Source organism: Pogoniulus pusillus, chromosome 15, assembly GCF_015220805.1.
Source record: "Pogoniulus pusillus isolate bPogPus1 chromosome 15, bPogPus1.pri, whole genome shotgun sequence".
Lineage (NCBI taxonomy): Eukaryota > Metazoa > Chordata > Aves > Piciformes > Lybiidae > Pogoniulus > Pogoniulus pusillus.
The window spans coordinates 26,425,943-26,442,346 of NC_087278.1; the positions used below are offsets into that span (position 1 = coordinate 26,425,943).

Below are 16,404 nucleotides of genomic sequence, written 5' to 3' on the forward strand. Positions count from 1 at the left end.
TACAAAGAGTCACACAATGCTTTGGAACATACCCGCCTTCTACAGAACCTATGAGGCGATCCTCCCTTAGCAGTGGATAACACAAAAAATGAGAAGAGAATCATCCACTTACTCCAAATAGAAGCCATTCACTTATATTTCACAGAGGTAGCTGCTTTTGTTTCCAACAAACATATATGGCTCTATGATAAGTAGTTCAGATAGTCAAGACACTGGACTTAAACTAGATTTCTGAACAGGAAAGCATTCACATTGCTTGCATCAAGGCACGTCACTAACAACATTTTGACAACAGCATCATGAAATCTATAGAGTTGTAAGGACTTGCTCCAAAACTGAAACAAAGAATTAAACCCATTTAAAACAGTCTATCCAGCACAGTATCTGGCATTTTTTAGTCCTTGTTTAGTAATGGCTCTACAAAAAGTTGTACATCTACAAAGCCCTTTTATTGCTTGGGAAAGGGTTTAGGTTTAAGGTAGCATTTTCGAAGGCTGCAGGCAGATCGTTTCATGTAGTAGAACAGCAGCCAAATTATGCACCAACTCTATTTTTGAAAACTGACAGTTCTGGCAGTCACAAATGAGATTTTCACCTTGTTTCAAGCTACTCCAACACATTCATCAGTAACTTAAAGAGCTTAAACAGCACTAAATTTTGCTGTAACTGTTTCTTCCAACACCAGCTGTATTCACAGAATGGTTTGGGTAGGAAGGGACCTTCAAAGGTCACCTAGTCCAACCCCCCTGCAGTCAGCAGGGCCATCCTCCACTTAGACCAAGTAGCTCAGAGCCCTGTAGAGCCTAATCACTTGAGTGCTGTGCAGACTACAGTTACTTATTCCACTTTCCTTAGTGCTTTAGTAATATATTAAAGTTTAAATAATTTGTGCATAAAAGAGCTATTAAATGGTCAGCATTTGAGATAAATTTTCAGACCTAAAAATTACACATTTTTTAAAGCAGAAAGTAACAGAATACATTTAATGTACTACAAAATACATTTTCACTATAGCAGTCAGAAATACAAGTTCAAAATGCCTTACCCTTTGTTCCAGAGCTGACTGAGTCTGTTGTCTTAAGAGAGTTTTAAATGGCCCCCCTTCTTTTCCAGCACTCCCACTGCCCATTCCTGAAGGGTAGCAGTACAAACGACATTTAAGCAAACACATATTATCATTTGTAATCAAACTGTGATTTTAAAATACATACACCAGTCACTGAAAACAGTCAAATTATCCCCATCAATTTCATTTTCAGGAAAACAAATGCTTAGCATCAGGTTTAATTTGGGTTTGGGGAGGAGTAGTTTTGGGGGTTGGCTTTCACAGGACATTTGGACAAAACCCCTCTGATTCAAGATCTTTTTCTGCTGCCAATCTGAATTTAAAAAACCTAGAATAAGAGAAAGACTTGAGGATCTGGGCTTGTCATTCTTTCCTACAACATATAAATCTTGGGAGCTTTGCCTGTGGTTTCAACAAGGCTTGACCTTCTCTGCTTCTTCACAGAACTCTACATAAATAGATTTTCAGCTCCTACCAAGAAGCGCTGCAAAGCCACCATTAATTCTTGTCTGTTGAATGATGCCTCTCTGCCAGACTGCTCCACAGTAAAGTATCTCTCTCTTCTATCATTATCAATTTGATTTTTTTAAAGCAATAAAATCTGGCTTTCTGAGAGTTTCAGAGTAATTCTATCACTTTTCCTAACCACTGGGAAGAGACTACATACATCGTTACAGCAGTAGCTGTTGTATGATTGGGAGAAAGAATACTGCAAAGGCAATGCACATCTTTTGATCTGAGATATAAACTCTGGAAAAAAAAATCCCCACTCATTATTTTTATTTTCCTTAGCATCTAAGCACTGAAATATTCACTCATCTGATTCATTCAAATAAGGACTACATTTAAAAATGCCACACTTCTTTCATTATTGTACTTGCACACACATAACCTGCAGGTTATCTGTAAACTAGAATCAAACAAATCCAATTTTGCCTAATGTGGGTAATTCTCTCTTTCTTACTTTCAGATATTGAACTCCCAACACAATACATGAGCTTGTCTCAGTACAGGAGCTCTTGTGAAGAGATAGAAAGTTTCTATCAGATGCAAAAATATCTATGCTACAGAATTTTCTGTTATCAAGAAACTGTACTCTTAACTTGTGCTGTGATGCAGGTTATGTGAATGATAGCATCACAAAAACAGAACACATACCAAGATTGTGGTTTTCCTAAAGAAAACACAATGCTGGTGAATCAGATTTTGCTGGTAATATTTCATGCCCAAAAACATACTGTCATTAGTATTTCTTGTATCTAAAAGCATCAGTGCTAACTTGACAAACCAAAACCACACACATTAAGTTATAAAGGAGAGCAAAGGATCAAGAATCAGAAAGCGTCAGCAGCAGGATGAAATACAAACACCACAGTGCAAGCAGTTAGAAGCAAAGCCAAGAATGTCTTCTATAGAATTGATAGTTAATTTAACATAACAGTTCCTTGCTAGTTTCCTTTTCCTTCTGATCAAGCATCTAATAAACACGACTGAGACTGTACATAAAAAGTGCAGGTTTTAACTAAAGGCTGGGATATTTGGAAATAAAGACTGAATTTAATCATGTATCCTAATTCATTCTTCTTTTTCTTTTCCCAAAATTACTATCACTATGGTATCATTTTTAACCAATATTTTTAGCTGTTCTTGGATAAGGAAACAAAAATATTAGTTAACTGTATAGTCCCATTAAGCAAGATTAAACTGCTTTTACTATTTGGCACTGTTGTCAGGGACTATACAATATTAAATACAGACAAACATAGCATCAATACTGGACATGAAAGAAACTAAAAAATACAAAGTACAATTAAAAAAAACAGTAATATCAACTATTTAATTGAAATCTATGAAAATAATGCATGGCAGATAGATGGAAAAGGAGGCAGTGCAAAGAAAGAAGTTTGTATGAGCATTAAGACATTAAAAGAAAGGAGTTGCTAGCCATCTGATAACCATTCTATTTCAATAATGAATGAATGCATGAGCAAGTGCTTGTTCCATGCAAAACACAGGAACAAAGTGAAGAAAATGGAATGGATTAAAACAACAATTATTTTAGTCCAATAACCAAAGGAAATTTTGCAAGAGAAAAGGAGAACATAAACTATGTATGTTTGAAATCCTCGAAGTGCTGAAGCTGTTTCAAGCTTCTGGGGCAGAGGTGAGAGATGGCACAAACAGTCATGTACCCAGCAGTTTTCAGAGGCTAACTGAACGAAAACAAAGGTTATAGAAGGCTGTGTGTTAAATGCCCCTATGTTAAGTAATAACATTTCCTTAAAAGTTTGTTTAAAAGGCCATAATAGATTGGTCCTACCAGAGGCAGCCAGAAGCAGCTCTTCAGTGAAAGAAACACTTTTCCTCAGAACAACTGGACTGACATGGCTAGAGTGTAGAGGGTTAAGGCTAGACCCCGAGAGGAGGAGACTGGACTTTTTAGGATGTGGGGAGACACAAGAGAGTGTAGGGGAGCTGGGAAACAGGAAAGTCCTAGATCCCTGTGGGGAAGGTGCTGTAGAGGAAAGTAATAGAGACAAAGAGATGTAGATTAAGAAGATGACTAAAAAAAACAGACGGAAGAAATAAAAAAAATGAAGCTTTTTTTTTTCTCTAAATGAACCAGCACTTACTGCTATTTCTCAACAGAGAAATGGAATGACAATACAGTCCCACAATGTGAATGAGAAGCATGTTCTAGAAAATCATGACCTAATTTACTTGTAATTCATTTTTTAGAGCCACAGCGACCTATCCTTTAATTTTACATTTTATACAAAATGTATTAACAAATGCTATGGATTAAAGGCTAAACACCACCATCTGCTCACACACTGTATATAATTGCTTTCATTATTTAGTTATAGAAAGTTATTTTCTAGACAAGTCATAGGTTTATGATTTTTAGAGTCATACATCTGTAAAATTTTAAGTTTCCACAAACAAAAGTGACACCTTCTCAGTTTCCTCTAAACACATACTATGTTACCTGATGAAAATGTCATGCTTTCTGCCAGCCTCTTATTTCTGTTATTTTGCAGTGCCATAAAATTTAGCACTACTCAGAGAAGTCCCCTAAATTCAAACCAGAACAGCACGGATTCATTTTCTTTCATATTTAGAGTGGATATAGACCAGAATGGATAACACAATCACAACTGTATTTTATAAAAGACAAAGTTCGTGGTCTCCTGAAAACTAGATGCTTAAACAGATCTGAGTTTTAATCTCTATTCATTCATAGTGTCAAATTATGGTATCTGCACTCTTTTTCCAAGTTAGTCTCTATCTCAAGCATCTGAACACACTACCAAAGAAATAAAGAGGAATATATAATGTACTGCAGAAGTATCAGAAAATACTTAATTTTTCACATCAGGCATACTAAGTAAGAGGCATCTTAAATTTGACAGTGTTTAAAGTGTCATATATTTGCCTTTTAAAAGACTAAACCAAAATTCTAACATCATCAGCTTTCACACTGAAATACTCCAGTCTCATAGGAAATGAAAACCAGAGTTCTAACTATAAAAACTGTTAAAAACAACACACTGAATTTAGCATGTTATGGAAGTTACTTCTGCAAATCATCAGTTCTTTGGTAAGACAAAACAACACAAGGAATTGATAGATTCATCAAATGGTATCGGTTGGAAGGGACCTTGAAGGTCATTTACTTCCAACTGCCTGCTGTGAGCAGGGACACCTTCCACTAGACCAGGTTGCTCAAGGCCTCATCCAGCCTGGCCTTGAACACCTCCAGAGACGGGCATCCATGACCTCCCTGGGCAACCTGTTTCAGTGTCTCATCACCCTCACTGGAAACAAACTTCCTAATCTCCAGTCTCAATCTGCCCTCCTCAAGCTTCAATCCGTCGTCCTTCACCCTATCACTGCAGGCCTTTGAAAACAGTCCCTCTCCAGCCTTCTTGTAGGGTCCCTTCATGTATTGGAAGGCTGCTCTAAAACTTCCCTGGAGCCTTCCCTTCTCCAGGCTGAACACCCCCAACTCTTGCAACCTGGCCCAACCCTCACAGCCCAAAAAGTCAAATCAGCTGTTTTAAAATGCTAAAATATTGTCTAGGTTACATGGAAGCAGGAACGTTCTGAGCTTCAAATATCACAATTTAAAACAGTATTTAAAAAGCAACCTAACTTTTATCAACTATTTTGCAAAATATTTTGTCCTACAGTAGGAAAGCTCGAGTCATTTGTCACATAATAGATAACAACTCTTTGAGTTGTGCTAACATTATCACTGATGTGATTCTAACCAGACTAAAAAAAATGAAGGAGGAAACAAAAGAAGAAGAAATTTTGATACAGCAATGGAAAAAAAAAAAAAAAGCTTTTTAAGATGCCCAGAGTACAGTTTAAGGTACTTTTGAAATGCATACTGTGTAAAGCCCTACGGTCTCCCCAGAGTCTACTCTTCTCCAGGCTGAACAACCCCAGGTCTCTCAGCCTGTCTCCATAGAGAAGGTTGTCCAGCCCTCTATTTATCACCATGGCTCTTCTCTGGACCCATTCCAAAAGCTTCAGGTTCTCCTTATGCTGGGGGCAATAGAACTGGACACAGTGCTCCAAGTGGGGTCTCATGGAAGCAGCACAGAAGGGCAGAATGTCCCTGTCCTGCTGCTCTCACTGCTCTGGATGCAGCCCAGCACATAGCTGCCATCTGGGCTGCCAGTGACCACTGCTCACTCGTGGTTGAGTTTGTCACAAACTGGCGCCCCCAAGTCCTTCTCCTCCAAGCTGTTCCCAAGCCACTCCTCACTCAACCTGGATCTGTGCTCGGCATTGCCCTAGCCCAGGTGTAGGACCTTGCACTTGGCCCTGTTGAGCTTTGTGAGACTAGCTGGGGCTCACCTCTCAAACGACATATTCCCATGATTTGTAATATGAAATGAAGGAAATAATAAAACAGCAATTACTCAGAGTACTAAGGGAATCCTAAGATGGTTTATAGCAACCTGAATCCAGTTGTGCTATAAAGTTCATTTTAACATTATCCAGATTAGTGGAGATACAGGCAGGATTTCAATTTTCACCCTACAGAAACCTTTTCAAAGTTGGGGCGTGCTATTTGAAGTCTCCAATTTCCACATCATTTTGATAACTGAAATGCCAAAAAACAAAAAGGGGTTGAATGAAAATATAAGAGAAACACAAACTGAACAAAAAGTGGGTGGAAGCGCCTTACCAGTCTTGGGTGTCAAACTCAAATCTGTGTCAGAAGAAGAGGACTGTCGACTGTAGGACTTGGAAGGTGAAAAGGAATAGGTTTGGTTTTTCAGAGGGGTGGAGGGTCCTGATGAATGAGTATTGGGATTGGGATCTTCATTGAAGGGAATCCTGCCAGAAGAAGGTGGAAACACATTCAGTAATCCTGTGCCAAAGGACCTGGCTGACAGCAGCATGATCCAAACACCAGGATGGGATTGGGGCAGGGCCAGCAGCTATTCCTTAGGTGAAAGACTGGGGATGAGGCCTGAGGCAAAGAAGTGCTGGTTTACCCATTCAGCATTCTACAGAGAGATGCTGATAATCTACAATGAAACAATTAAGCCAAATGAAAGGCATGAGATGTAACAAAAAATTATATATATATATATATATATATGCAAAAGAAAATTAAAGACAGTTTATGACTTAAAAATCTGGTCAAATACACAATGTTTTGAGTTAGTTTACTAAAGAAAAAAAGATTTCAAATTATATTTGTGTTTATACATATCCATACATTTATGTATATACACACATATGCATTTTAAGGAAAAAAAAAGTGTTTCCTTATCCTATAGCATCAGCAGCATGCCACAGCTAAAAACAGAGCAAAGAGGAGAATCTTTATGGGAACAACTATATTGACATACAGTTCACTTACGCACAGATTGACTTACCTGCTCTCTAAAACCACCTCTTCCACAAATGGCACACACTCTTCCTATAATCATTTTAAAACTGAAATCTCAGATCTGGATTATGCTTGAAAGCAATGATGAACTCCAATCAAGACATGCTTTCCTTCAGTGACTGTAAAACAGTGAAGGTTCCCCAGACACATCAACTTCCTTTTACTTCATTTCTTCTGAAGTTACCATACTAAAAAGAAGAGTGTGGCTTTGTGGAAGAGAGTTGGATGCATTCTCAAGAAACTATTGCCTTTGTTTCAGCAGCTGCACACAGAGTAGTTCCTCAGTGACAACAGAAGGTGTCTCCATGAGAAAATGAGGGAGAAAAGATGGGTGGTACCTGCCTACACTGCCTGCCTGCCTGCACTTTGCGATCACTGTGCCTGTGGCCTGCCTTTCCCCAGCTCTTGAGTCTGAGCAGTCTCGTACCAGTGTAGATGAGAGTGGGAACAGACACAGAGAAGTTCTGAGTAAGTCGTGAGCCAGTAGCAGTGTGAATTGGGCTGTTGTGAGTCGAGCGGCATCCATGGCTTGGCGGATGAACCAGCGGAGACCTGAGAGAATTTGCAGCCAAGGTGGAAGAAAAGAAAACAATACATACAAACAGGTTGCAAAGTTATGTTATAAATGATTTCAGGGAAGTTTAGCTAGAGGAGATCTCTTACTTAAAGTAGACTCTAAGAATTTAAATTCCTAGCATGCAAGAGTCCAGATGAAATAAAAAGAGAGAAAGGAACAGTAAGTACTAGCTTGTGAAAGTGCAATTGATTCTTTGGTACCACCAAGTTAGTAAAGCCAAGAACAAGAAGCATTAATTGATTATACTGGCTTTGAGAAACATTCCCATTTTCCAGACTGAGGGACTGACAATATTCACCATCAAGCTGAACATGCCACTATGTAAGGGGTGGGATTTCCATATTTTGCTCAAGAATGAAAGCTACTGATTTATTTATGAATGCATTTTAAGGTAGTAGTTACCAGGTCCACCTTTTTTTTTTTTCTCTTCTCACTTTTTCCTTAAAATCACCACTGCTATTTTATGCTGCATTGTATCCTGAAGCTCTTTTGATGGCAAACTTTAAAAGACAAGCTTAACAAGCTACGATTTGAAACAGAAACCAGTAATTTTGAGAAATTGCTGCCTGCATAAAAAAAAAAGCCAAAAAGCCTAACAATTATTGTAATAACACAACAGTTCACGTTATCAAAAACGCCTAATTCAAGGGATACCTCTGGAAATACAGTGTGAGTAGTACAATTTTTGGTGCCTTTCATCCTTCCAGAAATTGTATTGCTCTACCAAACAGAAAATCACTAATTTCTCCAAGGAACAAAGCAGTAACAAATTGAAAAAGACTGCACAGCCTTTTCTATTAATTTATAAGCACACTGAAAAATTGCATTTGAACTGTGTTTGGTACTGCAATAAATTACAAACATCCAACAACTCTACCTCTCATCATAAAACGTTTTCTCTGCAAGGAACTGTTTACTTGTTTTGCAACAACCCTACTTGTTCTACTAGAATAAAAAGCACAGTACACAAGAAAAGGCAAGACTCCTTCAGGATCATTCTCTAAATCTCACAGAGAACTGTCTGAATTCAAAATTTATCTCAAATGCTCAAACCTTATTGTACTGAACTTGGGACAATCCTGAGGACATGTAAGAAGCCTGCACATGGGTGTTTATTGCACCAAAATGGAGTCAAAACAGAACTAATTAGTTAGGAAATCAATGGATCAGAACCTAAGGACACATAGTACCATTGCTATATAAATCCAAGAAAGTCGTATTAAGTAAGAATTACCACTACAGGTTCTAAAGAAATAACAGAAATAGCTCAACCTAAACCATTCCCAGATTGTAGAATATAAACTCAGGTTGCAGACAAATAAAACTACAAAGCAAAAACAAATTCTGGGGAAAAAAAAGAAATCACATCGGTTATGTAAAATTGAATGAGTATGAAGAGAGATGAAACTTGTTTCCCTACAAACTATTAATTCATACTTACTCCTTCATTTCTTTGGATGGGGAGTTACATGCAGGTAAAAATGCTGATGTGTTACTTAATTTATCCAAGGTGCAGGCTGTTCCTATGGCTCGCACTACTAGTCCAGACTCTCCCTCCAAATCAAAACACTGCAAATAACCAACAACAGCATTTCCTCTCATTTCAAGCACCTTCAAGCCGATCTTCCTTTGCAATTCACCTACAAAACAAAATGTAAGAGCTCATAATTGCCATGAACTTTACCTGTTCTCTTTTGTGATCTCTGGCCTTGGCTCTTGGAATTGCCAAGGAAGTCAGTAAAACAGGTAATAGATCCAACCTTACACAACTGTGCCAAGCAGCTGGTTGCAATCTCTGTCTCCTGTAGCAGTGTGATACTAACGATTTGCATAGAATTTCTTCCTTTTTTCCTCCAAAGTTAATTGCCAAAACAACTTGTTATTTCAAGAATGTTTTCTTTTTATTGTCATTATTTTTTTTCATTTTTTTATTTAGAATGAAAAAGATGATCAGGATGTGTGCTACAATATACCTAAGTTTCTAAATACTTCATCCAGTTCAGAACATAGCATCTTTGAAATTCACAGAATGGTTTGGTGTGAAAGGACCTCCAAAGGTCATCTAAACTAGCCCCTTTGTAGTCAAGCAGGGACACCATCCACAAAAACAGCTTTGCTTTATCAAGTCTGACCTTGAATATGTCCAGGGATGACAATTCCGCTGCCTCCCTAGGCAACCCATTGCACCAAATAAACAAAACATGGTATCAAATACACCACTCACCACTGCAGACAGAAGCTGCTACTTCTGTTAGCTGCACACAAAGATGAAAAGACTGTAGCTATGAGATCGTGGTCTGTCATATATGCTTCTATGTAGCTAGACAGCCTTAGTAATACCAGGTGGAAAATATCAACTCTCTTATGATGAAAATAAAAGATTTCCAAAATCCTCTGTTAACAAGATGAAAAACCCTGTCACTGAGTAACTTCACAATCACAAGTGGAATGAAATGAATAGGTCCCTTCCAACCTAAACCATTCTATGATTAGATTGGAAAGGACCTTAAAGATCATCCAGTTCTCACCCACTTGCCACAGGCAGGGACACCTCACACCAGACCAGGTTGCTCAAGGCCTCATCACGAACACCTCCAGGAAGGGGCATCCACAATCACCCTGGGCAACCTGTTCCAGTGTCACACTACCCTCACTGGAAAGAATTTCTTCCTAATTTCCACTCTCAATCTTCCCTCTGCAAGCTTCAAACCATTCCCTCTTGTCCCACCACTATGTGTCTTTGTAAAGTCCCAAACAGGCTTTCTTGTAGGTCCCTTTCAGACACTGGAAGGCTGCCCTAAGCTCCTCTTGAAACCTTCTCTTCTCCAGGCTTTACAGCCCCATCTCTCTCAGCCTGTTCCCATAAGGGAGTTTTCTCCAGCCTTCTGATCATCTCTGTGGCTCTCAATATGCCGCTCACAGCAGCTCCATGTCCCTTATATGCCTGGGACCACAGAGCTGGGCACAGTACTTCAGGTGAGGTCTCATAAGAGCAGAGCAGTGAGGCAAAATCACCTCCCTTGACCCGCTGGCCACACTTCTTTTGATGCAGCCCAGGATGTGATTATACTTCAAAGTAGTTCAAAGAGAATGGAGTAGTTCCATAATTTAATTGAGTCAAAATTCTAGTAATCCTCTTCATATAGATTAAGAACATCTTCAACAGAAGTTCCACAGGTTTCTATGACCTTACTATAAACAAACAACAAATCAGTCAGCAGCATGGTCTCATCAAGAACAAAGTCAGCCATGCCAGCCATCAGTTAGGACAACAGAACCTTTTAAAACAGAAGACACTGTGAACTGAAAAAAAAAGGCATAAGTAATATCAAAAATCATATATGGTCTTAATGGAGTCACTTGTTTCATAGTGAGTATTTTTAAAGCAGCATTAATCATTACAGCCTATGTGTTTAATACCTGACATGAGTGAAATAAGTCTTTGTCTAGCCTCATTTGATGCCCTTGGTGTACGAATTCGGTCTATCCACTGGTATTCTGGGTCTTCATTAACTACAAGCTCTTCCACAAATCCATGAATTATTACTGCTCTGTAACACTTAGGAATAGATGTAGCTGTTTAAAAAATAAAAGCAAAAATAAAAATCAATCATGTAGAAGATGTAAGACATCTACAAGCCAACAATTCCACCAAAAAAAAAAACCCACATAAAACTACACACAAAGAGACTGCAGAAAGTAATCCTACAATCTTCTGCTAAAATGTGGATGTACCCAAGCAGCTTCTTTCTGGGACATCCTGGAACATCAATAAGATAACTGTCCAGTGCATCAGTTACAACATGTACCATTGTGAAAACTTTTCACTTTGTGCCTCTTTAGCAGGGCATGTGCACAAACAGCACAACGCGTGTATGCGTGTGCACTGAGATGCAACTCAAGAAAGATAAAGGAAGGGGAAAAAGAATTCCTGTTCATATTTCAAAACATTGGAAATAAAAACTTAAATAAGAAGAGCAAACTGAACATTTTTCTGCATTTGCTACTGGCTTCAATATAACTTCCACTGGGCTTATGCAATGAGCTGGTGAAAGAAGGGATACTGACAGTGTGTTTCAAAGAAGTGGAGAAGGAGGAAGTTTTCAGTTAAAATAAGCTTTTTCACTCTACTTACTGCAAAAAAACTTGACTCCGCAGGATGACTGCCTAAATCTGTTTAAATCATTGAAGAGATCTACTTTCACAACCACATTGATCTCCCCACGTATACCTATGAATAAAAAACCACAAAAAATAAGAAGATAGCAGGAAAAAAACCAACAACAATAGCTCTATTAATTATTCCCTATTGTTAGCAATTAACACACTTGCTATCACCAGCTGGTTTCTGCAAAGAATGTACTGTAACTCTAGTAGAGTCACTCTGCTCAACTGGTACTTCCAATGCCAACTTTAGCCTGGGCCAGAGAAGTAGGAAAATGTTTCCTTGCCATCTCCTTGCTGTCTTATAGGAAGTTTCTAATGTTACCAAGCCTTTGAGGCTAAAGCTATGCAAGCAACAGTCCTCAAATACCTGCTGCACAGAACAGGACTTTAGCAGGAAGATTACACTGTTAAAAAGAGAACAGTCTCAAGTTGTGCCGGGGGACCTACAGCCTGGATGTTAGGAGGAAGTTCTTCACAGAGAGAGTGATCGGCATTGGAATGGGCTGCCCAGGGAGGTGGTGGAGGCACTGTCCCTGGAGGTGTTCAAGAAAAGACGGGATGACTCAGTGCCATGGTCTAGTTGACCAGATAGGGCTGGGGGATAGGTTGGACTGGATGATCTTGGAGGTGTCTTCCAATCTGGTTGATTCTATGATTTCTAGTCCAACACACAGCTGCTCCTTTTCTACTTTCCTGTACTGAATTTTTTCCCTCTTTTCCCCCCATCAGTAAGAAATCCATTTATAGGCTCTGACATATTGAGGACTAAAATGCTTGATGAGTCTGATCTCTAGTGTCTTCAAAAGCTTTTATCACCTAAGTATACGACACCAAGACAGAAGAATTTGAGTCGGAGACTGAATTTCAGAATAGAATCACCTAGATCTGTCTTCCAAACTGCCAACGGAAAGGAGACTTCAGTCACTAGAGGAGGAAGTGCCTCAGGTTTAACTGATTTTACAAATAATCATTCTGAGGTGCAAATTTTTTTTCATCATCTATAAACATAAACAGATAGCTGCTTCCTTAAAAGAACAGTCAGTATACTGTTTGTCAAGAAGCAGAATAATTAGAAACTACTGCAGAAAAGTTCCATAATTCTAATTTTAATTAAATTAGAGGGAAAAAAGCTGTGAAATACTAAGTGATCTAGAAAAAACATAGAGAAATCTAATTCTCTCTGACATACAAGTTGTACAACTCCCAAGACAAGTGCTCACCTTATTTTACTTCAGAAGAAAATGTATAATGGGAAAATATGAAGAAACAGGTAAGAAAAATACACATTTCTCCAAAAACTCTTCAATATAATGGTTTTAAATACGAAAAATATTTTGCATTAGCTAAGATGGTAGGCTAGAGATAGGGGTAAAAGCAGCAGCCCAGATGAAGTGCATGTATATTAATGCATGGAGTATGGGCAACAAACAAGAGGAGCTGGAAGCCTTGGTGCTGGAGGAAAACTATGACACTGTCACCATCACTGAAACGTGGTGGGATGGCTCACATGATTGGAGTGCTGTTATCTCTTCAGGAGAGACAGGCAAAGGAGAAGAGGTGGAGGAGTGGCTCTGTATATTAGGAACGCTCTGGATGTCATGGAGGTAGAAATCAAGGATGATCAAGTTGAGTCATTATGGGTGAGAATTAAGGGGAAGGCCAACAAGACTGATATCCTGGTTGGAGTCTGTTACAGACCACCCAGCCAGGAAGAAGAGGTTGATTTATTACTCTTTAAGCAACTGGAGGCTGCCTCAAGATCACCTGCCCTTGTTCTGGTGGGCAACTTTAACCTACCAGACATCTGCTGGGACTTAAACACTGCAGAGAAGAAGCAGTCTAGAAGGTTTCTAGACGGTGTGGAAGACAACTTCTTATCCCAGCTGTTACATCAGCCTACCAGGGGGGCAGCTCTGCTTGACCTGCTGCTCACAAATAGAGAGGGGCTGGTAGGGGATGTGGTGGTTGGAGGCTGCCTGGGGTCCAGTGACCATGAAATTATAGAGTTTTCAATATATGGAGAAACCAGGAGGGGCATCAACAGAACCTCCACACTGGACTTCTGAAGGACAGACTGCAGCCTATTTAAGGAACTAACTCAGAAAGTTCCTAGGGGAATATCCCTTGAAAACAAAGGGGTCCAGGAAGGTTGGACCTGCTTCAAGAAAGAACTCCTGCAGGCACAGGAGCAGCTGTGCCATTGAGCCGGCAAAGGAGCCGACGAGGGAGGCTGCCAGACTGGATGGGCAGGGAGCTGCTGAAGGAATTAAAGATTAAAAAGAGAGTATATCATCTTTGGAAAAGAGGGGAGGTGTCCCAGGAAAAGTTCAAGGAAGTTGCTAGGTCTTGTAGAAAAAAAAATGAGAGAGGCAAAAGCCCGTTTAGAACTTAGGCTGGCCACGGCTGTCAAGGAAAATAAAAAGTGTTTCTTTAAATATATGAATGGCAAGAGAAGGGCCAAGGACAACCTCCAGTCCTTGTTAGATAGAGAGGGGAACGTAGTGACAAAGGATGAGGAAAAAGCAGAGGTGCTTAACACCTTCTTTGCCTCAATCTTCAATAGTGGGACAGGTTGTCTCCAGCACAGCTGGACTCCTGAAGTGGTGGATGGAGTCAGGGACCAGTATAGTCCCCCTCTAATCCATGAGGAAGAAGTGACCTGCTGAGACATTTGGATCTTCACAAGTCCATGGGACCGGATGGGATCCACCCTAGGGTGCTGAGAGAGCTGGCAGCTGAGCTGGCCAAGCCACTCTCCATCATTTATCAGCAGTCCTGGCTCACTGCGGAGAGGTTCCTGAAGACTGGAAGCTGCCAATGTGATACCCATCCACAAGAAGGGTCGTAAGGAGGAACCAGGACCTCAGTGTCAGGCAAGGTGATGGAACAGGTCATCTTGAGTGCCATCACAAAGCACCTACAGGATAGCCAAGGGATCGGGCCCAGCCAGCATGCCTTTAGGAAGGGCAGGACGTGTCTCACCAACCTGAGCTCCTTTTATGATCAGGTTACCTGCCTGGTGAATGTGGGGAATGCTGTGGATGTAGTCTACCTGGACTTCAGCAAAGCCTTTGACACTGTCTGCCACAACAAGCTCCTAGCCAAGCTGGCAGCTCATGGTTTGGACAGATTCACTCTGTGCTGGATCAAAAACTGGCTGGATAGCAGAGCCCAGAGAGTGGTGGTGAATGGTGCCACATCCAGTTGGCAGCTGTCACTAGTGGTGTTCCCCAAGGATCAGTGCTGGGCCCAGTCCTGTTCAATACCTTTATTGATGATCTGGACCAGGGGATTGAGTCCTGCATCAATAAGTTTGCAGATGACACCAAGCTAGGAGCAGGTGTTGATCTGCTGGAAGGTAGGAGAGCCCTGCAGAGGAACCTGGATGGGTGGGCAGAGGCCAGTGGGATGACATGTAACAAGGCCAAGTGCAGGGTTCTGCACTTTGGCCACAACAACCCCAAGCAGCACTACAGCTGAGGACAGAGTGGCTGGAGAGCAGCCAGGAGGAAAGGGACCTGGGGGTACTGGTAGATAGTAAGCTGAAGATGAGCCAGCAGTGTGCCCAGGTGGCCAAGAGAGCCAGTGGCATCCTGGCCTGCATCAGGAACAGTGTGGCCAGTAGGACAAGGGAGGTTATTCTGCCCCTGTACTCAGCACTGGTCAGGCCACACCTTGAGTGCTGTGTCCAGTTCTGGGCTCCTCAATTCAAGAGAGATGTTGAGGTGCTGGAACGTGTCAAGAGAAGGGCAACAAAGCTGGAACACAAACCCTATGAGGAGAGGCTGAGGGAGCTGGAGTTGTTTAGCCTGGAGAAGAGAGGGCTCAGGGGTGACCTCATTGCTGTCTACAACTACCTGAAGGGAGGCTGTAGCCAGGTGGGGGGTGGTATCACAGTATCACACAGTATCACAGTATTATCAGGGTTGGAAGAGACCTCACAGATCATCAAGCCCAACCCTTTACCACAGAGCTCAAGGCTAGACCATGGCACCATGTCTCTTCTCCCAGGCAACCAGCAATAGAACAAGGGGACACAGTCTCAAGTTATGCCGGGGAAAGTATAGGTTGGATGTTTAAGAGGAAGTTCTTCACAGAGAGAGTGATTGGCATTGGAATGGGCTGCCCAGGGAGGTGGTGAAGTCACCATCCCTGGAGGTCTTCAAGAAAAGCCTGGATGAGGCACTCGATGCCATGGTCTAGTTGATTAGCTAGGGCTGGGCACTAGGTTGGACTGGATGATCTTCGAGGTCTCTTCCAACCTGGTTGGTTCTATGATTCTATGATCTAGTAAATTACATTACTTCCCAACAATGACATAATTCATTTTTAACATAGTTAAACCATTTAATTCACACTGAATAATAAACCAAAGTGGTAAAGACAAACACATATATATTCTGCAATAAGGTATTCGAGCAGCAAGCTACTTGATGGAAGTCAACCTTGATTTTCTGGGACAAAAGTTCTCTCTGGTTGATTCTATGATTCTCCCATTACAGGGCAAAAATACTATTAAACTTCATCTTCTCAGACCTTCAAGCTATTCTGATGAAATCTGTCTAGCACTGAGAGTACCTTCTGCTGCTATCAGGAATTTCACCCTGTACGTTATGTTGAAGATGTGTCACATCCTGTCCTTTCATCTCAAGTAAAGTTCATCCAACATCCCAGGAA

General features: G+C 40.7%; 1 protein-coding gene across 22 annotated transcripts in view; it reads right to left on the reverse strand.

Moving 5' to 3' along the window:
- Positions 1 to 16,404, reverse strand: part of C2CD5 (C2 calcium dependent domain containing 5) — a 68,220-nt gene that overhangs the window by 42,939 nt on the left and 8,877 nt on the right. For 5 of the 22 annotated variants that reach the window (XM_064155945.1, XM_064155942.1, XM_064155946.1 and 2 more), the window contains exons 4-10: positions 11,696 to 11,791; positions 10,981 to 11,136; positions 9,002 to 9,200; positions 6,270 to 6,421; positions 3,387 to 3,581; positions 1,046 to 1,131; positions 33 to 65 (exon numbers count right to left, since the gene is read on the reverse strand). In XM_064155945.1, the coding sequence (XP_064012015.1) occupies positions 33 to 65; positions 1,046 to 1,131; positions 3,387 to 3,581; positions 6,270 to 6,421; positions 9,002 to 9,200; positions 10,981 to 11,136; positions 11,696 to 11,791 (917 nt within the window). Of the gene's footprint in view, positions 1 to 32; positions 66 to 1,045; positions 1,132 to 3,386; positions 3,582 to 6,269; positions 6,422 to 7,410; positions 8,020 to 9,001; positions 9,201 to 10,980; positions 11,137 to 11,695; positions 11,792 to 16,404 lie in introns of those variants that run through there. The other 17 variants (XM_064155959.1, XM_064155957.1, XM_064155954.1 and 14 more) reach the window with 8 other exon arrangements.